A 27,286-nucleotide genomic window follows, 5' to 3' on the forward strand; every position below is an offset into this window, starting at 1 on the left:
TCCACTACACCTCCAATTTTGGTGTCATCTACAAACTTACTAACTGTACCTCTTATGCTCGCATCCAAATCATTTATGTAAATGACAAAAAGTAGAGGACCCAGCACCGATGCTTTTGGCACTCCACTGGTCACAGGCCTCTAGTCTGAAAAACAACCGTCCACCACCACCCTCTGTCTTCTACCTTTGAGCCAGTTCTGTATCCAAATGGCTAGTTCTCCCGGTTTCTTGAGTGTTGTTGGGGGGACTTGCACTTATCCAGGTACATGGTGAGTATTCCATTACATTCCTGATTTACGTATTTTAGATGAAGGATAGGCTTTGTGGCGTCACAAGATGAGTTACCAACAACAAGCTTTCTTGGACTCTTCATGTGGACGCAATGGTTACAAAGGCCCAACAACGTTCTTCTTCCTCAGCAGCTGAGAAAATTTGGCATGACGGCGAATACCCTTGCCAACTTTTGTAGGTGCGCCATCGAGAATGTTCTGTCTGGATGTATTACTACTTGGTATGGCAACTGTACCATTCAAGATTGGAGAGTGGTGGACTTGGCCCAGACAACCACAAAGGCAACCTCCCAACTATAGAATCCATCTACCATGCCCGCTGTCAAAGAAAGGCAGCCAGCATTCTCAAAGATCCATCCCACCCTGGCAATGATTTTCTACAGCCTCTACCATCAGGGAGAAGGTACATAAGCCTGAACACACGTACCAGCCAGTTTCGACGCAGTTTCTACCCTACTGTTGTTAGAATACTGAGTGGACTCACAAACTCTTAGCATTCGCCTGTACTTGTGTTTTGTTTCTTGCTGCTGTTTACCTATTATTTATTTATCTATGCTATTTAACTATGTGATCTGCCTGTACTGCTCGCAAAATAGAGCTTTTCACTGTGCCTCAGTACACATAACAATAAATTCAATTCAATTCAATTCTTGCTGCAAGATTTGTGGGCGGCACGGTGGCACAGTGGTTAGCACTGCTGCCTCACAGCGCTAGAGACCCGGGTTCAATTCCCGCCTCAGGCGACTGACTGTGTGGAGTTTGCACGTTCTCCCCGTGTCTGCATGTGTTTCCTCCGGGTGCTCCTGTTTCCACACTGTAAGTAATCTAATCTAATCTAATCTAATCTAATTCCTCACCTCTGGCCTGCTGTTGTAGCCACAGCATTTATATAGTTAATCCAGTGCTGACTTTATGATGGTGAGAAGCCCATTGATATAGTAGCTGAGTGGGGCTAAAATAGTTGTTCTCCACCAACCATAAAAATCTTCTTTTAGAGTCATAGAGGTGTACAGCACAGAAACAGATCCTTTGGTCCAACACGTCCATTCCAACCAGATATCCTAAATTAATCTAGTCCCATTTGCCTGAATTTGGCCCATATCCCTCTAAATTTTTCCTAGTCATATATCCATCCAGATTCCTTTTAAATGTTGTTATTGTTCCAGCCTCCACCATTTCCTCTGGCAGTTCATTTCATACACAAACCACTCTCATGAAAAAGTTGCCCCTGAGTCCCTTCTAAATCTTTCCTGCCTCTCCTTAACCCTATGCACTCTAGTTTTGGACTCTACCACCTGGGAAAAGGCCTTGGCTATTCACCCTATCCATGCCCCTCATGATTTTATAAATATAAGGTAACTCCTCAATCTCTGATGCTCCAAGGAAAATACAGCTCAAACCCTCCAACCCTGGCATCATCCTTGTAAATCTTTTCTGAACCCTTTAAAATTTCACAACATCTTTCCTTTCTCAGGGAGACCAGAATTGCACGGATTATTCCAAAAGTGGCCCAACCAATGTCCTGTATAGCCGCAACATGAGCTCCCAACTCCTATACTCAATGCATTGACCAGTAGAGGCAACATACCAAGTGCCTTCTTCACTGTCCTATCTAACTGTGACTCCACTTTCAAGGTACTATTAATCTGCATTCTGAGGCCTCTTAGTTCAGCAACACTCCCCAGGACCTTACCATTAAGTGCATATGTCCTACCCTGATTTGCCTTTCCAAAATTCTGCTAGACATGAACATGGAACATGAAAGCACAGTACAAGCGGCCCTTGATGTTGCACCGACCTGTGGAACCAATCTGAACCAATCTGAAGCCCATCTAACCTACACTATTCCATTCTTGTCCATATGTCTATCCAATGACATCTAAATGCCCGTAAAGTTGGCGAGTTTACTACTGTTGCAGGCAGTGTGTTCGACACCCCGACTACTCTCTGAGTAAAGAAACTATGTTTGACATCCGTCCTATATCTATCATTCCTCAATTTAAAGCTATGTCCCTTCGTGCTAGCCATTGCCATCCGAGGAAAAAGGCTCTCGCTGTCCAACCTATCTAACCCACTGATTATCTTATGTTCTCTATTAAGTCACCTCTCAGCCTTTTTCTGTCTAACAAAAACAGCCTCACGTCCCTCAGCCTTACCTTGTAAGATCTTCCCTCCATACCAGGAAACATCCGAGTAAATCTTCTCTGAACCCTTTCCAAAGCTTCCATATCCTTCCTATAATGCTGTATAGAACTGTACGCAATACTCCAAATGTGGCCACACCAGAGTTTTGTACAGCTGCAGCACGATCTCATGGTTCCAAAACTCAATCCCTCTATCAATAAAAGCTAGCACACCGTATGCCTTCTTAACAACCCTGTCAACCTGGATGGCAACTTTCAAGGACCTATGTAACTGGACACCGAGATGTCTCTGCTCATCTACACTACCAAGAATCTTACCATTCGCCCAGTACTCTGCATTCCTGTAACTCCTTCCAAAGTGAATCACCTCACACTTTTCAGCATTAAATTCTATTTGCCACCTCTCAGCCCATCTCTGCAGCTTATCTATGCCTCTGTGTAACCAACAACATCCTTCGTCACTATCTGCAACTCCACCGACCTTAATGTCATCTGTAAATTTACTAACCTATCCTTCTATGCCCTCATCCAGGTCATTTATAAAAATGACAAACAACAGTGGCCTCAAAATAGATCCTTGCAAAACCACATTAGTAATTGAACTCCGGGATGAATATTTCCCATCAACCACCATCTTCTGTCTTCTTTCAGCTAGATCTGATCCGAACTGATAAATCACCCTCAATCCCCTGTCTCTGCATTTTGTACAATAGCGTACCATGGGGAATTTTATCAAACGCCTTATGAAATACATATACATCATATCAATTGCTTTACCCTCATCCACCTGTTTGGTCACCTTCTCTATGAGGCGCGACCTATCCTTCACAAAACTGTGTTGACTATCCCTAATCAACGTATTCCTTTCTGGATGATTATAAATCCTATCTCTATAACCCTTTCCAACACTTTACCTACAACTGAAGTAAGGCTCACAGGTCTGTAATTTCCGGGGTTGTCTCTATTCCCCTTCTTGAATGAGGGAAAAACATTTGCTAACCTCCAGTCTTCTGGCTCTATTCCTGTAGAAATGATGACATAAAGATCAAAACCAAAGGCTCAGCAGTCTCCTCCCTGGCTTCCCAGAGAATCCTAGAATTGATCCCATCCGGTCCAGGGGACTTAACTAATTTTAACACTTTCCAGAATTGCTAACACCTCCTCCTTATGCACCTCAATCCCATCTAGTCTGGTAGCCTGTATCTCAGTATCTCCTCGACCACATTATCTTTTTTACTGTGAAGATTGACGAAAAGTATTCATTTAACACTATCTCCTCTGACTCCACACACAACTTCCCACTACTATGCTTGATTGTCCCTAATCTTACTCAAATAATTCTTTTATTCCTGATATACCTGTAGAAAGCCTTAGGGGTTTCCTTGATCCTATCCGCCAACATCTTCTCATGTCCCCTCCTGGCTCTTCTTAGCTCTCTCTTTAGGTCTTTCCTGGCTAACTTGTAACTCTCAAGCGCCCTAACTTAGCCATCACATCTCATCCTAACATAAGCCGCCTTCTTCCTATTGACAAGAGATTCAACTTCCTTAGTAAACCATGCCTTCCGCGCTCAACACCTTCCTCCCTGCCTGACTGGTACATACTTATCAAGGACCCGCAGTAGCTGGTTCTTGAATAAGTTCCACATTTCAACTGTGCCCGACCCTGCAATTTTCTTCCCCATCCAATGCATCCTAAATCTTGCCTAATTGCTTCATAATTGCCTTTCCCCCAGCTATAACATTTGCCCTGTGGGATATACGTATCCCTTTCCATAACTAAAGTAAATATAACTGAATTGTGGTCACTATCACCAAAGTGTTCACCAGCCTCCAAATCTAACCCCTGGCCAGGTTCATAACCCAGTACCAAATCTAATGTGACCTCGCCCCTTGTTGGCTTGTCTACATACTGTGTCAGGATACCCTCCTGCACACATTGGACAAAAAATGATTTTGATTCCAGCCAGCTGAGAGATCTCCCCTGCACCCAGAACAAAATTCCCATTGATTCCAATTTTCCTTGGGCTGATGCCCTACTCAATCAAATGCTGCCTTGTTATATATTGTAACTAGCTGTGATAAATAGCTAAGGCCTCTGCACTGATACCTGTGGAGGCCTGTGACCTTCACTCATTTCATCTTGCCAACCTAAAATGACCCATTTATGCCAGCATTCTTTTTACTATTAGCTCATAAATTCTCTATCCATGCTAATATTTTACCCCTTACTCCATGAGCTCTTATTTTGGCTTGTAATCTCTAATGTGATAATTGCATTCTGGAAATTTCAGACCATCACATCCAGAATTTCACTTTTATCCATGTTGCTTGTTATTTCCTCAAAGAATTTTTCATAAATCAGTCAAACTTGATTTCCCTTTCAATAAATCATGTTGACCCTGCCTGATTATGTTGATATTTTCTAAGTACCCTACAGTGTCCTCCTTAACAATAGATTCCAGCATTTTCCCTGTGACAGGAGAATCTGTAGTTTCTTGCTTTCCATTTACACCTTTTCTTAAATACAGAATTTACCTTTGCTATTTTTCAATTTAATGGGACCTTTACAGCATCTAAACAAATTTGGAAAATTAGCATCAATGCACTTACCATCTCAGTTCCTTTAGAACCTTAGGAAGAAGTCCATCAGAACCTGGGAACCTGTCAGCTTTAAGTTCTAATAATCTTCTCAGTGACCGTATCCTGCCGATTGTGATTGCTGAGAGTTTGTCTCACACTTTCACCTCTTCATTTACAATTATTTCTTGGATTTTATTTGTATTCTGTGCACTGAAGGCACCGTTTCTTTATTTTCTATTTTTAATTGCCAAACATTCTATCTCAAAGAGATTAATGCACAATTTAGTTATTCCTTTTCCCTTTTAAATGCCTATAGAAGCTCTGACCATCTGGTTTTATATTTATGATTAGCTTTCTCTTGTGATCTAATTTCTTCCGTCTTTTCAGTCATTCTTTGTTGCTTTTTATATTCTGCCAATCTTCACAGAACTGTGCACTTTTTCTTGCAATATGATAATATAGAAATGATGCTTTTTTTTCTCTAGAATTTTCTTTTTCTCTCTTGAATGTATCTTTGCTGAGTATCGTAATATATCTCTTAAATGTCTACTCCTGCATCACCATTGACCTATCAATTAGCCTAGTTTCCAATTTTTTAATATAAGACATAAGGATCAATGAATGTTGTGAAAGAACACCAGAGGTAATAACATTTCACCCATATGTATGCCACATCCATTGCCACGTGTCTGGTTGTAGCTAATTAATATTAGAAAATTGACACTACAGTCTTTAGCTCAAAGGGAGGAAGTTGCAAATACATGTCATTCCATTTTAAGAGTAATTTTGACAACATCACAATACAGGATTATCACTACAGTGGCAGTCAAGGTAGCAATGATTTATTTAAGTACATGGGATATCTTCAGTGTCAGCCAATTTGCTCAGAGACTTGCCAATTCAGACAATTAATTAATTTGCCAACATGAAAGCCTGCCACAATCTTGGTGCTGGACAAGGGCATCCATGTAGCCATTCAGAACACTTGCCAATGGGAAAAGAAAAGGCATCAATTAAAATACTGTGCAGCTGCTCTGTGATGGACAACATATTTTGCAGCATAACATGTTTTTCTGAATCAGCAGTTAAAATGCTTTGGTTTTAAGACAGTTATCTATCCCAGGATTATTTGAAAGTAAAGGCAGAACAGAAGAATGGCTGTCTGGAGATCATGTCCTGTGGCAGCCAGGAGCAAAAGGAAAGAACAAATATGACAAAGCCGATGCAGACATCACCTACAGCGCAGTCTTTTGACACTGCTGAAAATGTGTTGCTGGAAAAGCGCTGCAGGTCAGGCAGCATCCAAGGAGCAGGAGAATCGACGTTTTGGGCATGAGCCCTTCTTCAGGAATTCCTGAAGAAGGGCTCATGCCCGAAACATCGATTCTCCTGCTCCTTGGATGCTGCCTGACCTCCTGCGCTTTTCCAGCAACACATTTTCAGCTCTGATCTCCAGCATCTGCAGCCCTCACTTTCTCCTAGTCTTTTGACACTATCAAGTAATGTTTCAGATTGAGGCAATAAAGCCAGAACAGGAGACAGCAGTTGATCAGATTATTTGAAGAAGAACTAAGCAGTCATCTCAGTATCCAAGTCGACATTCTGCCCATAATTCTAAGTATCAAAACAAATGGTTCCATAATTTGCTAATTGTTTGAGGGATTGGTGTACATAAAATCCTTGTCGTTGGTGTGGAAAAAAAAATAGTAACTGCTCTTCAAAAGAAATTGACAATGGAACATTTAAAAGCATGTTGAAAATATGCAAGAAGCTTTATATGTGAAATAGTTTATGAAATTGAATGTGATTATCATATTATCTCACTGTACAAGCAATGACCATTTGGTCCATCACATGGGCTTTTTATATAAGCTATCCCATTATCTTCCGGCCTTCTCGGAGCTGTACCATTGATTTATTTTCAGTTATTTGTATAATTTTAATTAAAGCTACTTCTGGCCTTTCAGAGAGTGCCATACCAGTCATTACATAAGATTTCTCTTGCCTCCCCTTTGATTCTTTTGCAATCAAGTAATCTGGTTTCTTATAATTTTGAATATTCTATTCAGTCTGCTCTTAATTTTATCTGCTCAACGACAGCAATCCAAGCTTCTCACATTTCTCCTCGTCCTTAGGTTAAGCGTCAATCAGAGTAACAATGTCCCCAGAGCATTATTTGAGAAAGTGGTCAAATTTTTCTCATCCTCTGTTTCATTGCAGTAAATTACACTCTTCAAGGAATTGACAACTGTCTGTAAGTGTGCTACCCCAACATCAGCACAATACTTGAGCTAGGGCCAAAGTAGTAACTTCTATCAAATTTTGAAATAATATTAATGGTTTTGTCTTCCAATCCTGTATTAACAAGGCAAAGAATTCTATACGCTATTAAAACAGCTTTATCACCTTGTCAATTAAGAAACTGTGTGCTGAGAGGATCTCTTCTCAAATATTTTATGGAAACCTAAAGAAAACTTTTCGAGGGGTACGGGTGACTAATGCTGATACATTTTGTGAAATTACGTATCACTTCAATTGGTCACACTGCACAATATAAAATTCAACTGACAATCATGACTAGGCAAAATTATGTTTTCTAACACCTGGCTATAAAAGATGCAAAAAGGATTCTAAAAAGTGAATTTGGCATGATATTCTGAATCATTTAGGAAGTTTTATAATTGTGTTTATATCCTCAGATATTAGAAGTTTCGATTATGTGGAAATAACGTGGTTAAAAAGAAGTTTAGATATAAATTTGAGCATTTTGTGGAAGTGCATGACCAAGTCAAGACATGGGATCCAAATTATATTTTTGCAAGAGTCATTATAAAAGTAGATATATGAATTTATAATAGGCAAAGGTTGACGTGAAGTGTGACAAAATAGAGGTCACATGCAGAGGATTTTATAAAACAATATCCAACATATACTTTAATTATTCAACTTTATATTATATCTGAAAGGTACATTATAAAAACTTGTAAATAAATTACTGAGATCAGTCCTTGACTATAATATAAAATATGTTGCATATCAGAAACCAAATTTTACTAATGTTGAGGAAAACACCATTGAATCTGGAATGACGTGGTAATTGTAATCAACTTCAGTTTAAGTTGATTTGCAGCTGCAAGGGTCTAATATTTCATGCATTCATAAATGTTTTTTGCATTCTGACTTTGTTTTAATTTTTAAAAGAGCAGCTTAGGAAGGAATAGCATAATTAGCGAGATGAGTCAGCCTCATTAAAACTAAACTTTTGTTATTGTAATTATGAATCATGCTTTGTTATATATTGTCAAACATGTTTCACAATGACATTAGTTGCATTTTTGTGAAATGGTTTATAGCTTTTAAGATTAATACGCACTACTCAAAACTTGCACTTAAATATTTTGTTTGTCATTTGAGAGATGGGAATGATGGAATACAATACTTTATATCACGTGTTATGGATAAATTACCACACGCTACCTTTAATTTGGCTACTTATTGTGAAATCTCACATACAATCAAATACTGAAGCAATCATTAAACTTTATTGCATGCAGCAACCAAATAAGACCTCCCAAGTAAGCAAGTTAAGCACCACACTTTGACTTGGCTTGTACCTGATTAATGGTGAAATCTAGGTACGATTCCAACCAACAGCATCTGTCTCTGGATGTCCAAAGTTTAATCCTCATGTAGCCTTGTTCTCCAGAGTTCTGAAACTGAAGAATCCTAGAGTTGAATTCTGAAAGTATTTTCTTCCCTTCATGTTTATGGCGTGACATTATGGACGGGTGGCAGGGTGAAATGTGAGTAGGATGTTAGGAGAATACAGGGTGACCTGGACAGGCTGGTTAAGTGGACGGATGCATGGCAAATGCAGTTTAATGTGGATAAATGTGTGGTAATGTACTTTGGTGGCAAGAACAGGAAGGCAGATTACTACCTAAATGGAGTCAAATTAGGTAAAGGGGCAGTACAACGAGATCCAGGTGTTCTTGTACATCAGTCAATGAAAGCAAGCATGCAGGTACAGCAGGCAGTGAAGAAAGCTAATATCATGCTGGCCTTCATAACAAGAGGAATTGAGTATAGAAGCAAACAGGTCCTTCTGCAGCTGTACAGGACCCTGGTGAGACCGCACCTGGAATATTGTGCGCAGTTTTGGTCTCCAAATTTGAGGAAAGACATTCTGGCTATTGAGGGAGTATAGCGTAGGTTCACAAGGTCAATTCCCGGAATGGCGGGACTATCTTAACACTGAAAGATTGGAGCGACTGAGCTTGTGTACGCTTGAGATTAGAAGGCTGAGAGGGGATCTGATTGAGACGTATAATATTATTAAAGGATTGGACACTCTGGAGGCAGGAAGCATGTTTCCACTGATGGGTGAGTCCCGAATCAGAGGACACAGTTTAAAAATAAGGAAGGGTTATGGGGATAAGGCAGGAACAGGATACTGATTGAGAATGATCAGCCATGATCATAATGAATGGTGGTGCTGGCTCGAAGGGCAGAATGGCTTACTCCTGCACCTATTGTCTATTGTCTATTCTTTCACCCACAAAGTTACAATTCTGCTGCTTGCCTTCTTATCCTAAGTAGCTTCCCTGTTCCTTGTCAAACTTAGCTTTGACCTGTCTGTTTGAAGACATAATTTTCCTACAATTAACTCTTTAAATTCTTCTTTAGGGCAGTCATTTGTCCTTGTGGCATAGGGCAGCCAGTCATCAGGTAGTTGTTAAAGCAGTTTGTTTGTGTAGTGACTCCTCCTTTTCGCAGACATGGCTAATTGCTTTCAATTTCTGCATAACAATTTGTCTTTGCCCCTTAATAGTTTATTCTAGACAGAATTATTACTGATTATTTAGAAACAGTCCAACTCTTCCATGCCAACCAGATATCCTAACCTAATCTAATTCCATTTGCCAGCACCTGGCCCATATCTCTCTAAACCCTTCCAATTCATATACCCATCCAGATGCCTTTTAAATGTTGTAATTGTACCAGCCTCCACCATTTCCTCTGATAGCTCATTCCATACACACCACTCTCTGCATGAAAAAGTTGCCCCTTAGGTCCCTTTTAGAATTTTCCCCTCTCACCCTAAACCTATAGCCTCTAGTTCTGGACCCCTCCACTCCAGGGAAAAGACCTTGCCTATTTAGCCTCTCCATGCCCCTCATGATTTTTGTACACCTCTATGCTCCAGGGAAAACAGCAATTATCATCTGTGATGACCTTGCTATTGATAATGTTCAATCTCAACCTTTCTAATTCAGATTCTTAATCTGCTGCCTTTTGAACAAAATGGACACACTTCCAGGAGTGCAGAAATCTGATTATTGTACAAAAAGCTTTATAGACACTGAAAGCGCCAGTTTCTCAGATGTCAGGCCACTTTCTCTAAATACAGGGTGACCACTGTATCCATGGGTAAGGTTTCCATGGTTTCAGTTATCCGCGGTTTACCACAGTCTGAACATATTACATGGAACATTCCAGAACCGGGGACGGGGTCGGGGGAGCTAGGGGTGCTGCTGGGGAGGTAAATTTCCCATTGAAGTAAATGGGTTCACTAATATCCGTGGTTCCTGGCATCTGAGGTAGGTCTTGGAACGTATCCCGCATGGATACGGGGGATTACTGGATAAAAAAATATTAATTTAGATAGGTGTGCATGTTATTTCTATGGGTTATTTTGTATATACAGTTTTTGTTAATGGCTTAGTTTTATGCACCCATTTGTTCTCTTCATTTTCAGTGTTTCTGGTAAATTCATTGCCAGCTATTAAGACAAAGTGATCTTGGGAGGAATCTAATTATTTTGAGTCCATTGGCTTTTGGAGAAGTGAAAATCACAATTACCACATTAGACTTTCAATCAAATAGGTGGGTGGGACTTATGACCTGTTGTCGGAATACATTTACTTCTGCTGTGGTTTATCATTCATCTAATGACAAAAGTCTGTACAATACCAACCTAATTCTGCTCGTCAGTAATGGCTGCTTGAATCATTTTGTTTATAAAGGGTATTTGTTGGTGCTCAACTTCTCCAATAATTAGTAGTTGCACGTTTTTGAGGACTTCGAATGCAGGATGTGTTGCTCAAGCAGCACTTAACAACATGTGTAAATGTAGACAGTGTTTTGATTTAGCGGGGGAAAGTGCGCAGATAATTGTGCCCCACTGTTCTGCAAGCTTATATTTGCATCTGGATCTTGCAAAAATCATGCAGTTATCTGCGAATGTGGTGAATTGCTGTTTCATGGGGCCGGTATACTGCTTGGAGTGACTTTAATACTCGTGGCTGATGCAGAAGAGCAACTGTATTCCCAGCTATCAATCTGAGAATAAGGACCTGTGCTATTCCATCACTTGCTAGCAGACATTGTTTTTGTGCCTTAACATTATTTGCATTAACATTGTTATCCTATCCTATCATTATAGAACATCATTAATGGTGCTGGTGTGAAAGGCTATCACAGTGCTCAGTGTTTTGTGGCTGTGCACATTTCCTTACTTAAGAGAGTGCCAAAAATATGGGTATTAGCATATGTTTATTTTATCAATAGTTACACCTTGCATTTGTATAGCTACTTAAGCACTATCAAATGTGTCAGTCTACTTCACAAGGGGAAACAGCCGCAAATATTAGAAGCGTTAGGAGAACTTGCATTAGACATGTCTGAAAATATAGCATGTTTGAGATTTTTAAAGGTAGAGTTGTAAGGAGCAAGTGGCAGAACAACAGGAATAAGATACCAAGAGATGTGAAGTCTCCAAAGCATAAAGGAGAATGTGGAGGTATGAATGGAGAAACTGTGGATAATTTATCAAAGGGAACAATCATTTTGAGTTTGTGTGTTGGTTAATAGGGGACTCAATGAAAATCAGCAAAATGGAATACTGGCATCTATGGTTTAGACTGGTTCAAATGAATGCTGAAAATGTGTTGCTGGAAAAGCGCAGCAGGTCAGGCAGCATCCAGGGAACAGGAGAATCGACGTTTCGGGCATAAGCCCGTCTTCAGGAATGAAGAAGGGCTTATGCCCGAAACGTCGATTCTCCTGATCCCTGGATGCTGCCTGACCTGCTGCGCTTTTCCAGCAACACATTTTCAGCTCTGATCTCCAGCATCTGCAGACCTCACTTTCTCCTCACTGTTCAAATGAATGTTTCAGCAACCAAGGCAGTGAGGGATGGTTGGAATATATGATGGGTAGAGTTGTAAATGGACCTCGTTAATGAAAAGAACACAGTTTTATAGTTCAGCTCTCCTATCTGGTGCAGCGTGAATCAGCAGTTGGGTCTGAATGCACTGAGGCAAAAACTTGAGAGATTTGATGTGAACCAAATAGACTTTAAGTTTCACAAAAGTCAGCTGGAAAAAGTTCTGATGCATTTACTCATTTGCAAACTGTATTAAAATCGTTGTAAAGCTGACTTGGTAGAAATGATCTCATCAGAGTTCACCAGGCAAAAACGGAAACCAACATTAGAAATTCACGGATACGCTCTGCAGAATCAACCAAGACAACCACTTTCTATCAATATTATTGGATTTTAGTTATTTCTAGAATGTCTGCTTTACAGCAGTGCGTTGCCCTTTTCTTTAATGTGCACTGTTTGTGGGTTTAAAACTGCTTTGTCTTTAAGGTTTTGTGTTACATGACATTTGGAAGTGAATCTGAAAAACCTTTTTTTGTGGGTTTCTGTTGAGTTTTGAGATTCCATTTTTGCCCGTTTATTACCTTCTTTATGTTTCAAGCAGATTTCTCTGAATCATATTTGTCCTTGTTGCAAAGAATCTTTATGAAACAGATCAGTTTTACTCAAAATGAAAGTAGACTCAGCAATAAGTATATCCTAACAAGGAGAACAAAATAAATTGTACTGCAAATGCAAATGATGCAGTAACTCTAATATGGTTAGATTTCCAATCCATCAACTGAATTGGGGACTGGATCAAAATGTTTTCTGTTTTATGACCAAGTGTATTTCAGCATGGAAATATTTTATAAAAACATGAGTAATGGAAATATTTAACTTATACTGTGCATTATCTATCATGTCTCTGTGAACTGCAAGCCAAAATCACAATGGGAACAAGAAATAAGGGCCATCCTATCTATTCATCTCAATAACCCCCCCCTTACATGCACATGCAAGTTTGTTTTCCTCCTATATTTGTTTTGTTATAATTAAGTAATCCTGTGTTGGGATTCTTAGTTGCTAATAGTCTATAATTTCCTAGCAGTTTTATCAAAAGATAATTAACGATTTCAGTCTGAAAGTGATGAGTCAAGGGAGACTGATTTGGGCATAACAGGCAATAGTTGCAGTGAACTGCACCTTATTAAGGTGAGCTACTTGACCTCTTCCTTCAACTTGAAAAATATGTTTTTAAGTTTTCTGCCAGATAAAATATGTTCAAGTGTCATAAGCATTGTAATTTAAAATAAATGGTTTTATTTTGTGAATGTAGCAAGGGATTTTTTTAAAACTAAATACTTTTAGTCACAGATAGATGACAGATTTTGAAACTGAAGTGCTGCAAAGGTGCAAGCAATGACTGGCCATTTTCTGTAGCCTGAAGTGTTTTGCATTGCAAATTTCTAAATGCATATGAAGAATGTAAAATGATAGCGATTCAGTTGCAAGCACAGTTCATCAGTCTGTAGTTATGTTTATTGCGAGACAATGCATGTTAAATACTGTAGTTATGAAAATCAAACTAAATGATGGTGACCGAAGATTTGAACTGTATCATATTGATAGAATATTTGTGAGATAGTTTGGGCTTGCAATGACGCTATAGCTTTGAATAGGTAAGGGATGCCAAAATCCAGAGCATCAGTTTTGCAGATGAGTGGAAACTGAATACAGAACCTTTCTTTTAAAACATTTATGACAGCTTGTAAAGTTTATTGCATGAAAACATGGCTGTATAATCTCATGATGCTCAAACTCTCCACCCATGATTGTAATACGTTTTCTTGAGAGATTAACCAATATATTGTATAGATTTTGATATCTTTGCTATTTGAGAATATAACTCGAGCAAGTGTGCATAAAGAAATGGTAGTCCATTTAATTCTAAGTATACTAAAAGTATTATTCAAGTAAAAATGACAAAAAATGACAGGTTTTAAGCTTGTTATTCAGTGCATAACTATATTTATGATCCTTAAATTTCTACAAGAAATATAGAATATACTAAGAGGAAAAACAAGCACTTGTGAGTATTTTTAGATCAGAATCAAGGGGTGAATTATTAAGACATTGTCCACCATAATTTTGGTGGAAGGACTGTTTTACCACGGATTCCATGGCATTTTCTCTGAAGTTAGTGAACAAATGAGAAAACTCCTGTGGAGAATTAAGATATTTTTGATTAAGAGCATGAGTCCAACCCAACCTGTCAAGTCAACTAAATTCAGCAGTCCAGAAACACGACTCAAACTGAATTGTCTGGACAGCCAAACATTTTTACAAGACTGATAATCTATCTGACAGCAAATATTGCCATATTTTCTTGAATATGTCAATGGATCATGATTTTAAAAGGGGAATAAAATTAAAAATGGGTATGGCAGACATTTCAATTAAACCCATTAATGGAATCGATTAGATTAATCCTTGTTTAAAATTAGTTTGCTTAAACGTTCCTGTACATAGCAGCAACAGCTGTTTTCGCACATCAACAAAGTGGTAGAAGACAAATATTGCTATGAAGCAGCACAAGAAATAACCTCCTCGCTGATGTTCAAAAGAACTGACATCTAGAGATGAGATGAGAAATACTGCCCTTTACATCAGAGCTGTACTTCTTTGAGTGTGATGTTAAGGAGTCCTTGCAAAGCTTCAGTCATTGGAATTCAGGAGGGTGAGTTGAACGACTCTCCATTGGTTGGAGTCATACCTGGCACAAAGGAAGGTGGTAGACGTTATAGATCAGTCATTAAAATTCCAGGTCATTGCTGCAGAAGGACCTTAGGGTAGTGTCCTGGGCTCAGTGATCTTAAGCTGCTTCATCAACGACCTTTTCTTGTGAATCAAAAGTGAGGATATTAACTGATTGTACAATGTTCAACACAATTCATAAATCCTCAGATTCCAACTGTATCCCTATGCAACAAAACCTGGACAGCCTGTGGAATTGGCCTGACAAGTGGCAAGTAACATTGTCACCATACAAGTGCCAGATAATTACTATCTCCAACAAGAGAGAATCTAATCATTTAACACTTGACATTCAATTATATTACCCTCACTGAATCCCCACTGCCAGCTTCCCGGAGATTCCAATTGACCAGAAATTGTACCGATTGGCCAAATAAATACAAGAGCAGGCGAGAGGCATTATGAAGAAGGGTCACTAGACCTGAAACTTTTAACTCCACTTTCTCTCCACGGATGTTGCCAGACGCACTGTTTTTTTCCAGCAATTCCTGTAGTAACATGCCTCCTGTGATGCCACAAATTAGCAAATGATTCAAACCAAATTTTAAAATGTCAAAATGAATGAACAAGCGTTAAGCTCCAAAATAAGTATACTCCTATCAATCTGTTTACTTCAATGATTGCAACTACTTAACAATTTCAACAACTGGGCGGCATGGTGAAGCAGTGGTTAGCACTTTTGCCTCACAGTTTTGATTCCTGCCTCAGGTGACTGTCAGTGTGGAGTTTGCACATTCTCCCCTTGTCTGCGTGGGTTTCCTCCCACAATCCAAAAATGTGCAGGAGGATGAATTTGCCATACTAAATTGCCCATAGTGTTAGGTGCATTAGTCAGGGGTAAATATAGGGTAGGGGAATAGGGGTCTGGGTGAGTTACTCTTCAGAGGGTCGGTGTGGACTTGTTGGGCAAAAGGGCCTGTTTCCATGCTGTAAGGAATCGGATCTAATCTAATCTAAAACTCACTGTCTGTTTACTTAATAATCAGAAATTGTTATTTTAAATTCTTTAGCTCAGAATTTGATGCCAAATTACCAATAAATGTAAATCATACTTACCATTCTTAATGGATAAACCTTAGCACTTGTGAGAAAGAGATGCTTTATGATCTGTGAACTGTGACAAGTCGCTGGATGGTTTGCAGTGCTCTACAATTAGCCTAATGAAAATGTCTGTTCACTTTAAGGAAGAATGATCATAGGAAAGAGATTAATCAATTATGGTTAACCAGAGAAGTTAAGGATAGTATCACATTGAAAGAAAAATAACATACAATGTAGCGAATACTAGTGGTGATACAAAAGATTGGGAAACTTTAAAAATCAATGAAAGACAATTAAGAAAAAGGAGGAAATAAACTTAGAAGTAAACTTGCAAATAATATCATCACTGACTACCAGAGCTTCTTTAAAATATAAAAAGAAAGAGAAGCCAAAGTGAATATAGGCCCATTCAGTGCTAATGAGGCTGTGGAAATAATAACAAGGAACCAGGAAATAGCAGAGGAGTTGAATAAATTCTTTGCACCAGTCTTCGTAGTAGAAGGCACTAGAAGATTCTTAGAGGACATGATAGGGCTGATCCAGAAAGTTTGTTTCCTCTTGTGGGAGAGTCTAAGACTAGAGGACATAATCTCAGAATAAGGGTTTGTACATTTAATACCGAGACAAGGAGGAATTTCTTTTCTAAGAGGGTTGTGATTCTTTGGACTACTTTATCACAGAGGGTTGTTGAGGTTTGGGCATTAGGCTAATTCAAGGCTGAAATAGACCAATTTTAAATCTCTAAGGGAATCAAGAGTTATGGAGAAAAGATAGGAAAGTGGTGTTGGGGATTGTCAGATAAACCATGGTCGCATTGAATGATTAGGCTGCATGGCCTAATTTTGCTTCCCTGTCTTACGGTCTTATTTTTGAGAGTTTCATGAAGTTGGCTGAGTATTTAACTATTTAAATATCCTTTACATAACAAATCATATTCTTTCATTGTTATGCACTTTCTCTACCCCAGAAAAGGAATAAGTGAAACTGCGCAGTTTCCTTTCAGTAACTTGTGAATTTTTTGTAAAGGTTTGCAAAATTAAAATATTGTCTTTTTAAATGTATCCTTCATCTTGTTTATCCTACTTTTAATTTAATTTTTCTTTTTTTCTCTAATTCTTTTTCTGCACCCAACCAACCTCCACCTCAGCGTATTTCTCTCTTCAGCACACCTATTTCATTCTTAATTTTTATTAGGAAAGAAGGTATGTTGTCAGTCCCATGATTCACCAAGGCCCTAGATCCTTCTTGTTCTTGTCATACTATTATCAGCTTGCATGTCCAGCTACATAACAGGACAAAATATATTCGAGCTGAAAGACATGGCAAAAGTCAGGGCATCCTCAAGCCTGACTTCTAACTGACCTGAACTAATTTAAGAATGCAGGGCAATATCATTTTGTAGCCTTAGATGTACAATTTTTTTATTTCAGGCACAGACTGTTACATTTCTGTAAACAGCATATTCTCAGACTTAGAATGAAATGAACCATGAAACACAATCACAATAGAATAAACTAACACCTCAATCACTCCCTAAGATTGCAATATAGTTTTAGAAAATTGTTCATGGGATGTGGGAGTCCCTGGCTCGGACAGCATTTCCTGCTGATCCCTACATGACCTGAGAAAGATGGTGGTGAGCTGCCTTCTTGGACTTTGAGGCGTAGGACACCCACGGTGCTCTTAGGGAGTGAGTCCCAGATTTTGACACAGCAACACTTCAAAGTTAGTATGGAGTGTGCTTGGAGGGGAACTTGCAGGGAGTTGTGGTCTTATTCTTATGGATGTTAGAGGTTTGGAAGGCGCTGTCAAAGCAGCTTTGATGACTTAACGGCAATGAATCTTTTGGCTCATACATGCTACTGCAACTGTGCATCAGTCGTGAAGGGAATAAATGCTAAAGGCAGTGGATGAGATGCTAATCAAGTGGAGATGCACCAACTTATGCAATTGGAGAGTATTCCATCATACTCTTGAATTTTGCTTTGTAATAGTACAAGCTTAAGGAAAACAGAAGACTTGAGAAGTCCTCCAGCTAGGCCAGCATTTATTGCCTATTCTTCATTGCCTCCATAAAGGTGATCGTGAGTTGCCTATTGATCCACTGCAGTCTGTCTGATGTCAGGACACCCCCAATTTTGTTAGGAAGAAAGTTCCAGGAATTTGACTCAGCAACAGTGAAGGAAAAGTGAGAAGTTCTACAAATTTGTGGGCGGCACGGTGGCACAGTGGTTAGCACTGTTGCCTCACAGCGCCAGAGATCCGGGTTCAATTCCCGGCTCAGGCGACTGACTGTGTGGAGTTTGCACGTTCTCCCCGTGTTTGCGTAGATTTCCTCCGGGTGCTCCGGTTTCCTCCCACAGTCCAAAGATGTGCAGGTCAGGTGAATTGGCCATGCTAAATTGCCCGTAGTGTTAGGTAAGGGGTAAATGTAGGGATATGGGTGGGTTGCGCTTCGGCGGGTCGGTGTGGACTTGTTGGGCCGAAGGGCCTGTTTCCACACTAGTGTAATCTAATCTAAATCAGGATATTGTGTGACTTAAGAGGAACTTGAAGGTGTGGTGTTCCAAGGTGTCTAAGCAAAGAATATATGTTTGAAACGTGCTTTCAAAGAAACATCGGGAAGTTATTGCACTATATATTATTGAAGATACATCCAACTGCAATGGTGCACCTGTGGTGGAGGGAATGAATACTTAAGGTGTTCAATATGATGCTGATCAAACTGATTGCTTTGATCTTGATGATGTATAGCTTTTTGAGTGTTGTTGGAGCGGACAGTATTTCATCACACTCTGAACTGCATCTTTATAGATGCTTGAGATTAGGGAGACAGATGGTGAGTTATTTACCACAAAATTCTCAGCATCTTACTCACTTTTGTAGCCACAGCATTTATAATAATTATTCTCCATATAACCATAGATTGCTTCAAAGGTAGTTTTATTGATTTGATTTATTTGCTGTGTTTATTGTCAAGTGTATCTTTTTTCAAAAATACAGTGAAAAGTGTTGTATAGTGTCACCACTGTCCAGCGCCATTTAAAATGCAGAAAGATAAACCAAAATGTAGAGGTTAAAGATAGAAAATTAAAGAAATAAAGAAAAAGTTTCCAAGTTTACAGTCCTTTTTAAGTGCTCCGTCATGGGCCTAGTGGCCAGTCATGGTATCCTTTGCTGCTCAGCCACAGCTGGAATGAAAGTCATCACTCTTCAGTGGCATCTCGCCTCCACCAACGTCCCTGCCACTATGGGTCCATGCTGGACCTCACCAGTGCAAACACCACTGATGCCACCTGATATTTCACAGGCTCAAACCCGACTTCACCACTGCCATGATTCTGCCCTGGGCCCGCCTCACCAATTCAACCACTGCTGATGCCGCCGTGTCTCCTGTTGGGCTCAAACTCATCTGCATCGCCGCCTCCTTGAATCTGCGCTGGATCAGGTGTATTCGGGAACCAAATCTGCCTTCATCTCAGCAGCCTTGAGTCGGCACTAGGACTACCTTGAAAATGCTGAAGCCATCGGGAACCCAAACTGTCTTCAACATCACTGCCACGAGTCTGCATTGCCGGGCCTACACAAGTCCATGATGCTGGGCCTACTGGCCACCAATGCTGCAACCAAGCTCTTCATCAAGAGGTAAGTCAAATAAAATAAAGACGAGAAAAGACTAGAGGAGAAAAAGAAGAAACAAAGCAAAAAGAAGCTCTGCTCCACTGAGATAAACCTTTTAATGGCAAATGTTTATTTACAGAATAGTTCCTCTTAATGTTGTACTGTGTTAGCATTGTGTTGCATTAATACTTCTATTGTATTGTATTTCTGTTTTAGAAATTTGAGTAGCTATTTAGAAATGTTACAAGGTTGCAGTAAAATTGAAGTAGCCTGACTACATCACGAACACAACGTTTTCAAATGTAATCTCAATATTGATATTAAGCTATTACTTTGTCGGTCACTGTCAAGCCAACTGAAGTTTATATAAATATATTGCTTTTTTGCCGTTAAAACTTCTATCTTCCATTCTGTCATTTTGAAATTTGGGCCTGCACATGGTGAATTAACACCACATGAAAGGAAAAATAGTACTAGTTTTGTTGTCCCTTTGTCAAAATGTTGTACTAGATTAGTAATTACCCATCTGACAGCATAGAGTCATAGAAATGTACAGCATGGAAACAGACCCTTCGGTCCAACCCGTCCATGCCGACCAGATATCCCAACCCAATCTAGTCCCACCTGCCAGCACCCGGCCCACATCCATCCAAACCCTTCCTATTCATATACCCATCCAAATGCCTCTTAGCTGTTGCAATTGTACCAGCCTCCACCACATCCTCTGGCAGCTCATTCCATACACATACCACCCTCTGCGTGAAAAATTTGCCATTTAGGTCTCTTTTATATATTTCCCCTCTCACCCTAAACCTATGCCCTCTAGTTCTGGACTCCCCAACCCCAGGGAAAAGACTTTGTCTATTTATCCTATCCATGCCCCTCATAATTTTGTAAACCTCTATAAGGTCACCCCTCAGCCTCCGACGCATGGTACCTGTAAACAAAAGACGCGATCGGAGTTGAAATAGCTCTTTGACGTAATGTTTCTATCGGGACCTCAAGATCTCTTTTGGACAATCTGATATTTGAATAATTGATATTCGGATAATCGAGGTTCCTCTATAGTCGTTGGTTGGACAGACTTCAGTATTGTTGAAAGAACAACTCATTGTGTTGAAGCTTTTCACCTTGCACTCATCAGGACAATTCGCAAGAATACCAATGTGAAGAGAAAAAAAATGATCATTCTATGTCTGAACAGAGTGTTGATTTTTTGGCAGGTGAATTCTGATTGGTTGTGGTATTATCATAGTGAATGTATCAATTAGTAATGGCAGACAGATAATGTGGTGTGAACTAATTAACATTTGATGTGAATCCACAATTTGACGACGTTTGTTAAAAAAAGCTCTTAAAGTATGAAGAATTATGCTGATGATTAATTTAGGACTATTATTCTGTGCTTGCAGTGTAACAGATTTACATGTACTGAAAGTTGCATATGTTAGTACACAGAGCTCTATTATTTGCTCTGCTTAATAATAACTTGTTCACAGATGTCCAGCTTGGTTTCTGCCAAAGCCACTCAGCTACTAACCTCATGACAGCCTTGGTATAAATGAACAAAACAGCTGAATTCTACAGGTGAGGAGCAAGTGACTGCCATTGACATTATGGCTGCATTTGATAGAATGTGCCATCAAGGCACTCTAGCAAAACTGGAGTCCATGAGAATTGAGGGAAAACATCTCTGATGGTTGGAATCATATCTGGCACAACAGTAGGTGGTTGCGGTTGTTAACAATCAGTCACCTTACCTGTGAGACATCTCATGCTACAGTCCTAGGCCTAACTGCTTTCGGGCTGCTTCGTCAATGACCACCCTTCTATCACAAGATCAGAAATACAGATGTTTCCCGAGGATTGCACAATGTTCAGCATCATTTGTTGCTCCTCAGATAAAGAAGCAGCCCATGTTCAAATACAACAAATAATATCCAGATTTGCGTTGACAAATGGGAAATAACATGCATACCACATAAATGCCAGGCAATGATCAGACAGCAAGAGAGAATCTAACCTTGACATTCAGTGGATTACTATAATTGAATTTGCCTCTAACAATATCCTAGGGGTTTCCATTGACCAGAAACTAAACTGGGCTAGCTGTATAAATACTGTAGCTAAAAGAACAAGTCAGAAGCTAGGAATGCAGCAGCGACTATAACATCTCCTGACTCCTAAAAGCCTACTGTCTAAAAAACACAAATCAAGAATGTGATGGAATATTTTCCACTTGCCTGGAGGACTGCAACTCCAATAACAGTCAAGATATTTGCCACCTTACAAAACAAAGCAACCTGCTTAATAAGCATCACATCTGCAAACATTCGGTCCTTCAACCACAAATATTCAGTGATAACAGTGTATACCATCTAGAAGCTGGACTGCAAAAATTGACCGAATCTCCTTAGTACTTCCTCTACCCACAACCACTCATCATTCTGAACTGTAACCATATTGCCGTCCTCATTGTCACTGGGTGAAAATCCTGGAACTTCCTACACATGTAAGGTGGGCAATTTGTGCTGGCACAGGCAGGGACATCCACATCCCATGAACATGAGTGGTGGCGGCTCTACAGGACATTCATTTCGTCATTATTGGAATACTGCATGTAATTCTGGTCTCCATGCTGTAGGAACGATGTTGTGAAACTTGAAAGGGTTCAGAAAACATTTACAAGGATGTAGCCAGGGTTGCATGGTTTGAGTAATAGAGAGGCTGAATAGGCTGAGGGTACTTTCCCTGAAGCATCGGAGGTGAAGGGGTGATCTTATCGAGATTTTAAAAATCATAAGTGGCATAGACAGAGTAAATAGACAAGATCTTTTCTCTGAGGTGGGGGAGTCCAAAACTAGAGAGAATAGATTCAAAGTGAGAGGGGAAAGATTTAAAAGGAATCTAAGGGGCAATGTTTTCACTCAGATGGTGATGCGTGCATGGAATGAGCTGCCAGAGGAAATGGTGGAGGCTAGTACAATTACAGCATTTAAAAGGCATCTGGATGGGTACATGAATAGGAAGTGTTTAGAGGGATATGGGCCAAATGCTGGCAAATGGGACTAGATTTATTTAGGATATCTGGTCGGCATGGACGAGTTGGACTAAAGGGTCTGTGTCACTGCTGTATACCTCTCTGAATCTATGACAATTTGCAAGAATATGATTGTGCTGGGAAAACAACATTCATGCTAAAAAAGAGAACACTGATGACTGGTGGTAAGTGGAACCAACTGGTAGTGACATTGTCATGGATAATGCACCAGCCAATGGTGACTAATAGTTAATTGTGAGGCTCAGTTTAAATTCCAAAACAGGCAGCTGACTGAATGGTGCAGGCATTGCCCTGCGAAATGGGACAGCACGGTGGCACAGTGGTTAGCACTGCTGCTTCACAGCGCCAGAGACCCAGGTTCAATTCCCACCTCAGGCAACTGACTGTCTGGAATTTGCACATTCTCCCCGTATCTGCGTGGGTTTCCTCCAGGTGCTCCGGTTTCCTCCCACAGTCCAAAAAATAAATGTGCAGGTTAGGTGAATTGGCCATGCTAAATTGCCTGTAGTGTTAGGGGTAGGGGAATGGATCTGGGTGGGTTGCGCTTCAGCAGGTAGGTGTGGACTTGTTGGGCCGAAGGGCCTGTTTCCACACTTCAAATAATCTGATCTAAAAAAGTAATCTAATCTAAAAAAAATGAACCAGCAAATAACTACTGCTTACTTTGTTGACTTTTAATGGGCGCTGAGCATGTACTTTAATACATAGCACCCAGCCCATATCCCTTCAAACCCTTCCTATTCATCTACCCATCCAAATGCCTTTTAAATATTGCAATAGTACCAGCCTCCACCAATTTCTCTGGCAGCTCATTCCATACACGTACCACCCTCTGCGTGAAAAAGTTGCCCCTTAGGTCTCTTTTATATCTTTCCCCTCTCACCCTAAACCTATGCCCTCTAGTTCTGGACTCCCCAACCCCAGGGAAAAGACTTTGCCTATTTAACCTATCCATGCCCCTCATAATTTTGTAAACCTCTATAAGGTCACCCTCAGCCTCTGATGCTCCAGGGAAAACAGCCCCAGCCTGTTCAGCCTCTCCCTGTAGCTCAAATCCTCCAACCCTGGCAACATCCTTGTAAATCTTTTCTGATTTCAAGTTTCACAACATCTTTCTGATAATTGTCAAACCCTTTAACCATTATAGCATACATGCTTTTATTGCTTTCTTGATCTTACTGAATACTACTTACAACTACTTACATCATTTACTTAGATTTTTAGAAAGCATTTGATAGAAAAGCACATGGGACAGGCGATATGGATTAATGATTGGCTAACAGGAAACAGGAAGTAGGAATAAATTAGTTGTTTTCACATTGGCAGGATGTGACTAGTCAGATACCACAAGGGTATGTCCTTGGACACCATTGTTCACAATATAGATCAGTGGTTTTGGAGGTGGAGATTTGGAGGTCAAATGTAATATTTTCAAATTTGCGAATGTAAATGCTGGGAGGGAATGTGTGTTGTGAGGAAGATGTAAAACATCTGTGAATGACAGGATGTTCATAGGGAAGACAATGGCACATGCAATATAATGTGGAAATATGCGGGGTCATCCACTTGATAGGAGGAATGGATGTGCAGAATATTTTGTGAATGACGAGATTGGAATATGTAGAGGTGCAAAATGACTGAGATGCACTTGTCAATAAGTCACAGAAGGCTACCAAGCAGATGCAGCAACATATTAGTAAGGCTAATGGAAAATTGGCCTTTCTTGCAAGAGGTCTTATATACAGGAGTAGTTCAGTCTTGCTTCAATTGTACAGGATACGGACTTGGTTGGACAGCACCTGGAGTACGGTGTCTAAGTTTGACTTTCTTGTCTCAGAAAAGATATTATTGCCATGGAGGCAGTGGAGTGAAGGTTTTGCAGACTTGTTTCTGGAATGGCAGGACTGTCTTCAGAAGATAGATTGGGCAAAATGGGTCTGTGGTCTTTGGAGTTTTGAAGAGTAAGATGTGGTCTAATTGAAACTTACAAAATACTTAAGAGGATAGGCAAAGTAAATGTTGGAAGGATGTTTCCCCTTGTTAGGAATAATGTTAATCTTGCCAATATTCATCTTGCTTTGTGCACCTCCTGTTATGCCATAAACTTGAATGCCTCACTCTATCTAAGCACCCTTTGATCAGTATGTCCTTTTTTAAGATGATATCCCTGTATTGCTTACAAAACAAAACTTTTCATTGTACTTAGATACATGTGACTACAGCAAATCAAATCAAAATCAGAATTATGGGCAGAATTTAGAATGAGAGTATTGCCATCTTGTTCCGAGATGAGAAGAAACTTTTTTACTCGGGATTATGAATCTTTGGCATTCTGTACACAGGGCTGTGGAAGCAAGTCTTTGAATACATTGGAGGTGACGATTGATAAATTTCAGATTCCAATGGCATGCAGGCTTATAGAGATGGGGCGAGTAAAAAGCACTGAAGAGTACAATCAGTTATGATGATTTTGAATGGCCGGGAAGGCTCGATGGACTGAATGGTCTATTTCCATTCCTATATTCCTATTATTTGCAATTAATCTGTGATGCTAAAGACTTCAGGAGTGGACCAATATTTATCTAATCTGAATCAAAATTGTGCATACTAATCAATCACTGAATAAGCAAGAGGGAACAAGAGATTCTGCAATTAAAACTTAAGCTGATAAAAATAATGTTTCCATTAACATTGTCGTCCATTGACAAGAAAGTTGTCCTTAATTTGTACACTTTGCATTTTCTTTAAGTTCTGGTAAAAACGCTTGTAGCACTCTCAAATGTGTAGTGAAAAAATGCCTAGTGCGCTAAAATTTTGATGAGTACTGTTATTTTAAGAACTAAATCAGACATTGCTGCAGCACTGAGTTAATGTTATGGAAAAATAATATCATCTATCCTGTACTGTGTTTATTTCTCACTGCTGTAACCTAAGGTGCCACAGTAGATTCAAGATTTGTATTCAAGTGTTTTTTTAACCAAGACATTTGAGTTTGGAATATGTTTTAGTGAAAAGCACCATTTAACGGGGAGAACTTATGAAGGACCTTTTGTTGTCTTCGCCAAAGGTCATAACTCATTTCAGTGTTATCTTTTTGTTAGGCGGATTCAGTCCTGTCGGACATCGTTTTGGCAGAGCTCCATCAGTCAAACTAGAGAAGGTAGGAACTATATCAGTTTCCATCTTTGCTGCTGAGAAATCTTGCAATTTTATTTTGTAGAATCATGGAATGATGCTATCATGGACAAAGGAGGAATGGAAGTGAATTTAAATTATGATTGCCTTTTCCCTCTTAAGTTCAAGCCAGCAATGTAGCATTTAATGTAAGATTTTCCCTTTTCTTCCCGTCCCTTGTTGAAGTTGACCAGGATGTGTGACCCAAACTGTTTTTTCTGAGTTTCAGACTTCGAAATAAACCCCAGAAAACTCCTTTATGATTAAGTCAAAGATAGGATTTATTTTTAAACAAAAAGCAATCTTTCCAGCTAGTAACTTGGAGACAGAAATGGAGGAGGCAGACTACCTATTCAGCCAGGAATCCTGCATTTCTTTTGGAGGTCAGACAGTGAGTGAGCTATAAACCCTACATTGTACATTTAAGTAATTCGTCCAGTTTCAGTTTGTCATGTGATGAAATCAGGCACTTCAAATGCTGATGGTCCATTTTGTGAGATGATTGTGAGAAAAGCATTAGTTCTCATTTTAGCATAACGGATCAGAGGTTGCTCGAAACACACACATAATCAGAGATTACTGGAAAACACTAGCAGGTCTGACAGCATTTGTGGAGTCAGAGCAGAGTTAATGTTTCATAGTGCCAATCCAATGGATCTTCTCTGACTACCTTCAGTGCCAATATATCTTTTCTTAGACCAGGGGCCTAAAACTCTTCATAGTCTTCCATCTGTGGTCAGACTAATGACTTGTAAAGTTTTAACAAAACCGTACTGCTTCTATACTCCATTCCTTTCCTTTGGAAATAAAGGCCAACATTCCATTTGCCTTCCCAATTACACACAACTCGTTTGCCAGCTTTTTGCAGTTCATGAACAAGGACTCCTAAATCCATCAGTTCTATATCTTTCTGCAGTTTTTCTCCATTCCAGTCGCTGGCTGACCAGCATTAATTGCCTGTCCCTAGTAGACCTTGGGAAGGTAGTAGTGAGCTACTTTCTTGATTGCTGCAGTCAATGTACTCTGAGTAGACCCACATGCCCTTAGAGACTTTGACCCAGCAGCAGTGAATGAACAGCGATATATTTCTAAGTCAGCATGTTAAGTGGCTTGGAGAGGAATTGCAGGTGGTGATGTCATCATGTATCTGCTGTACCTAACGTTCTAGATGAAAACGGTCATGGGTTTAGAGGGTACAGTCTTTGGATCTTTGGTGAATTTCTGCAGACAGATATTTTATAGATATTACACACTCTGCTACTGAGCAATGATGGTGGATGGAGTGGATGCTTGTGGACGTGGCAAGGATCAAGCAGACTACTTTGTCTTGGATGATGTCAGGCTTCTTAAGTGTTACTGATGCTTCACCCATTCAAGCAAGTTAGGAGTATTCTGTCGCTCCTGACTTGTGC

General features: G+C 39.8%; 1 protein-coding gene across 7 annotated transcripts in view; it reads left to right on the forward strand.

The window, feature by feature from the left end:
* ahi1 (Abelson helper integration site 1) overlaps positions 1-27,286 on the forward strand; it is a 279,823-nt gene that overhangs the window by 189,019 nt on the left and 63,518 nt on the right. For 6 of the 7 annotated variants that reach the window (XR_006311028.1, XM_043686158.1, XM_043686143.1 and 3 more), the window contains one exon: positions 25,802-25,860. Coding sequence is in view for 6 of the 7 variants with exons in the window: in XM_043686158.1 (XP_043542093.1) it covers positions 25,802-25,860 (59 nt within the window). In the remaining variant the exon portion in view is untranslated. Of the gene's footprint in view, positions 1-307; positions 334-25,801; positions 25,861-27,286 lie in introns of those variants that run through there. The other variant, XM_043686174.1, reaches the window with a different exon arrangement.

This window comes from Chiloscyllium plagiosum, chromosome 3 (genome assembly GCF_004010195.1).
Source record: "Chiloscyllium plagiosum isolate BGI_BamShark_2017 chromosome 3, ASM401019v2, whole genome shotgun sequence".
In the NCBI taxonomy this organism is placed as follows: domain Eukaryota; kingdom Metazoa; phylum Chordata; class Chondrichthyes; order Orectolobiformes; family Hemiscylliidae; genus Chiloscyllium; species Chiloscyllium plagiosum.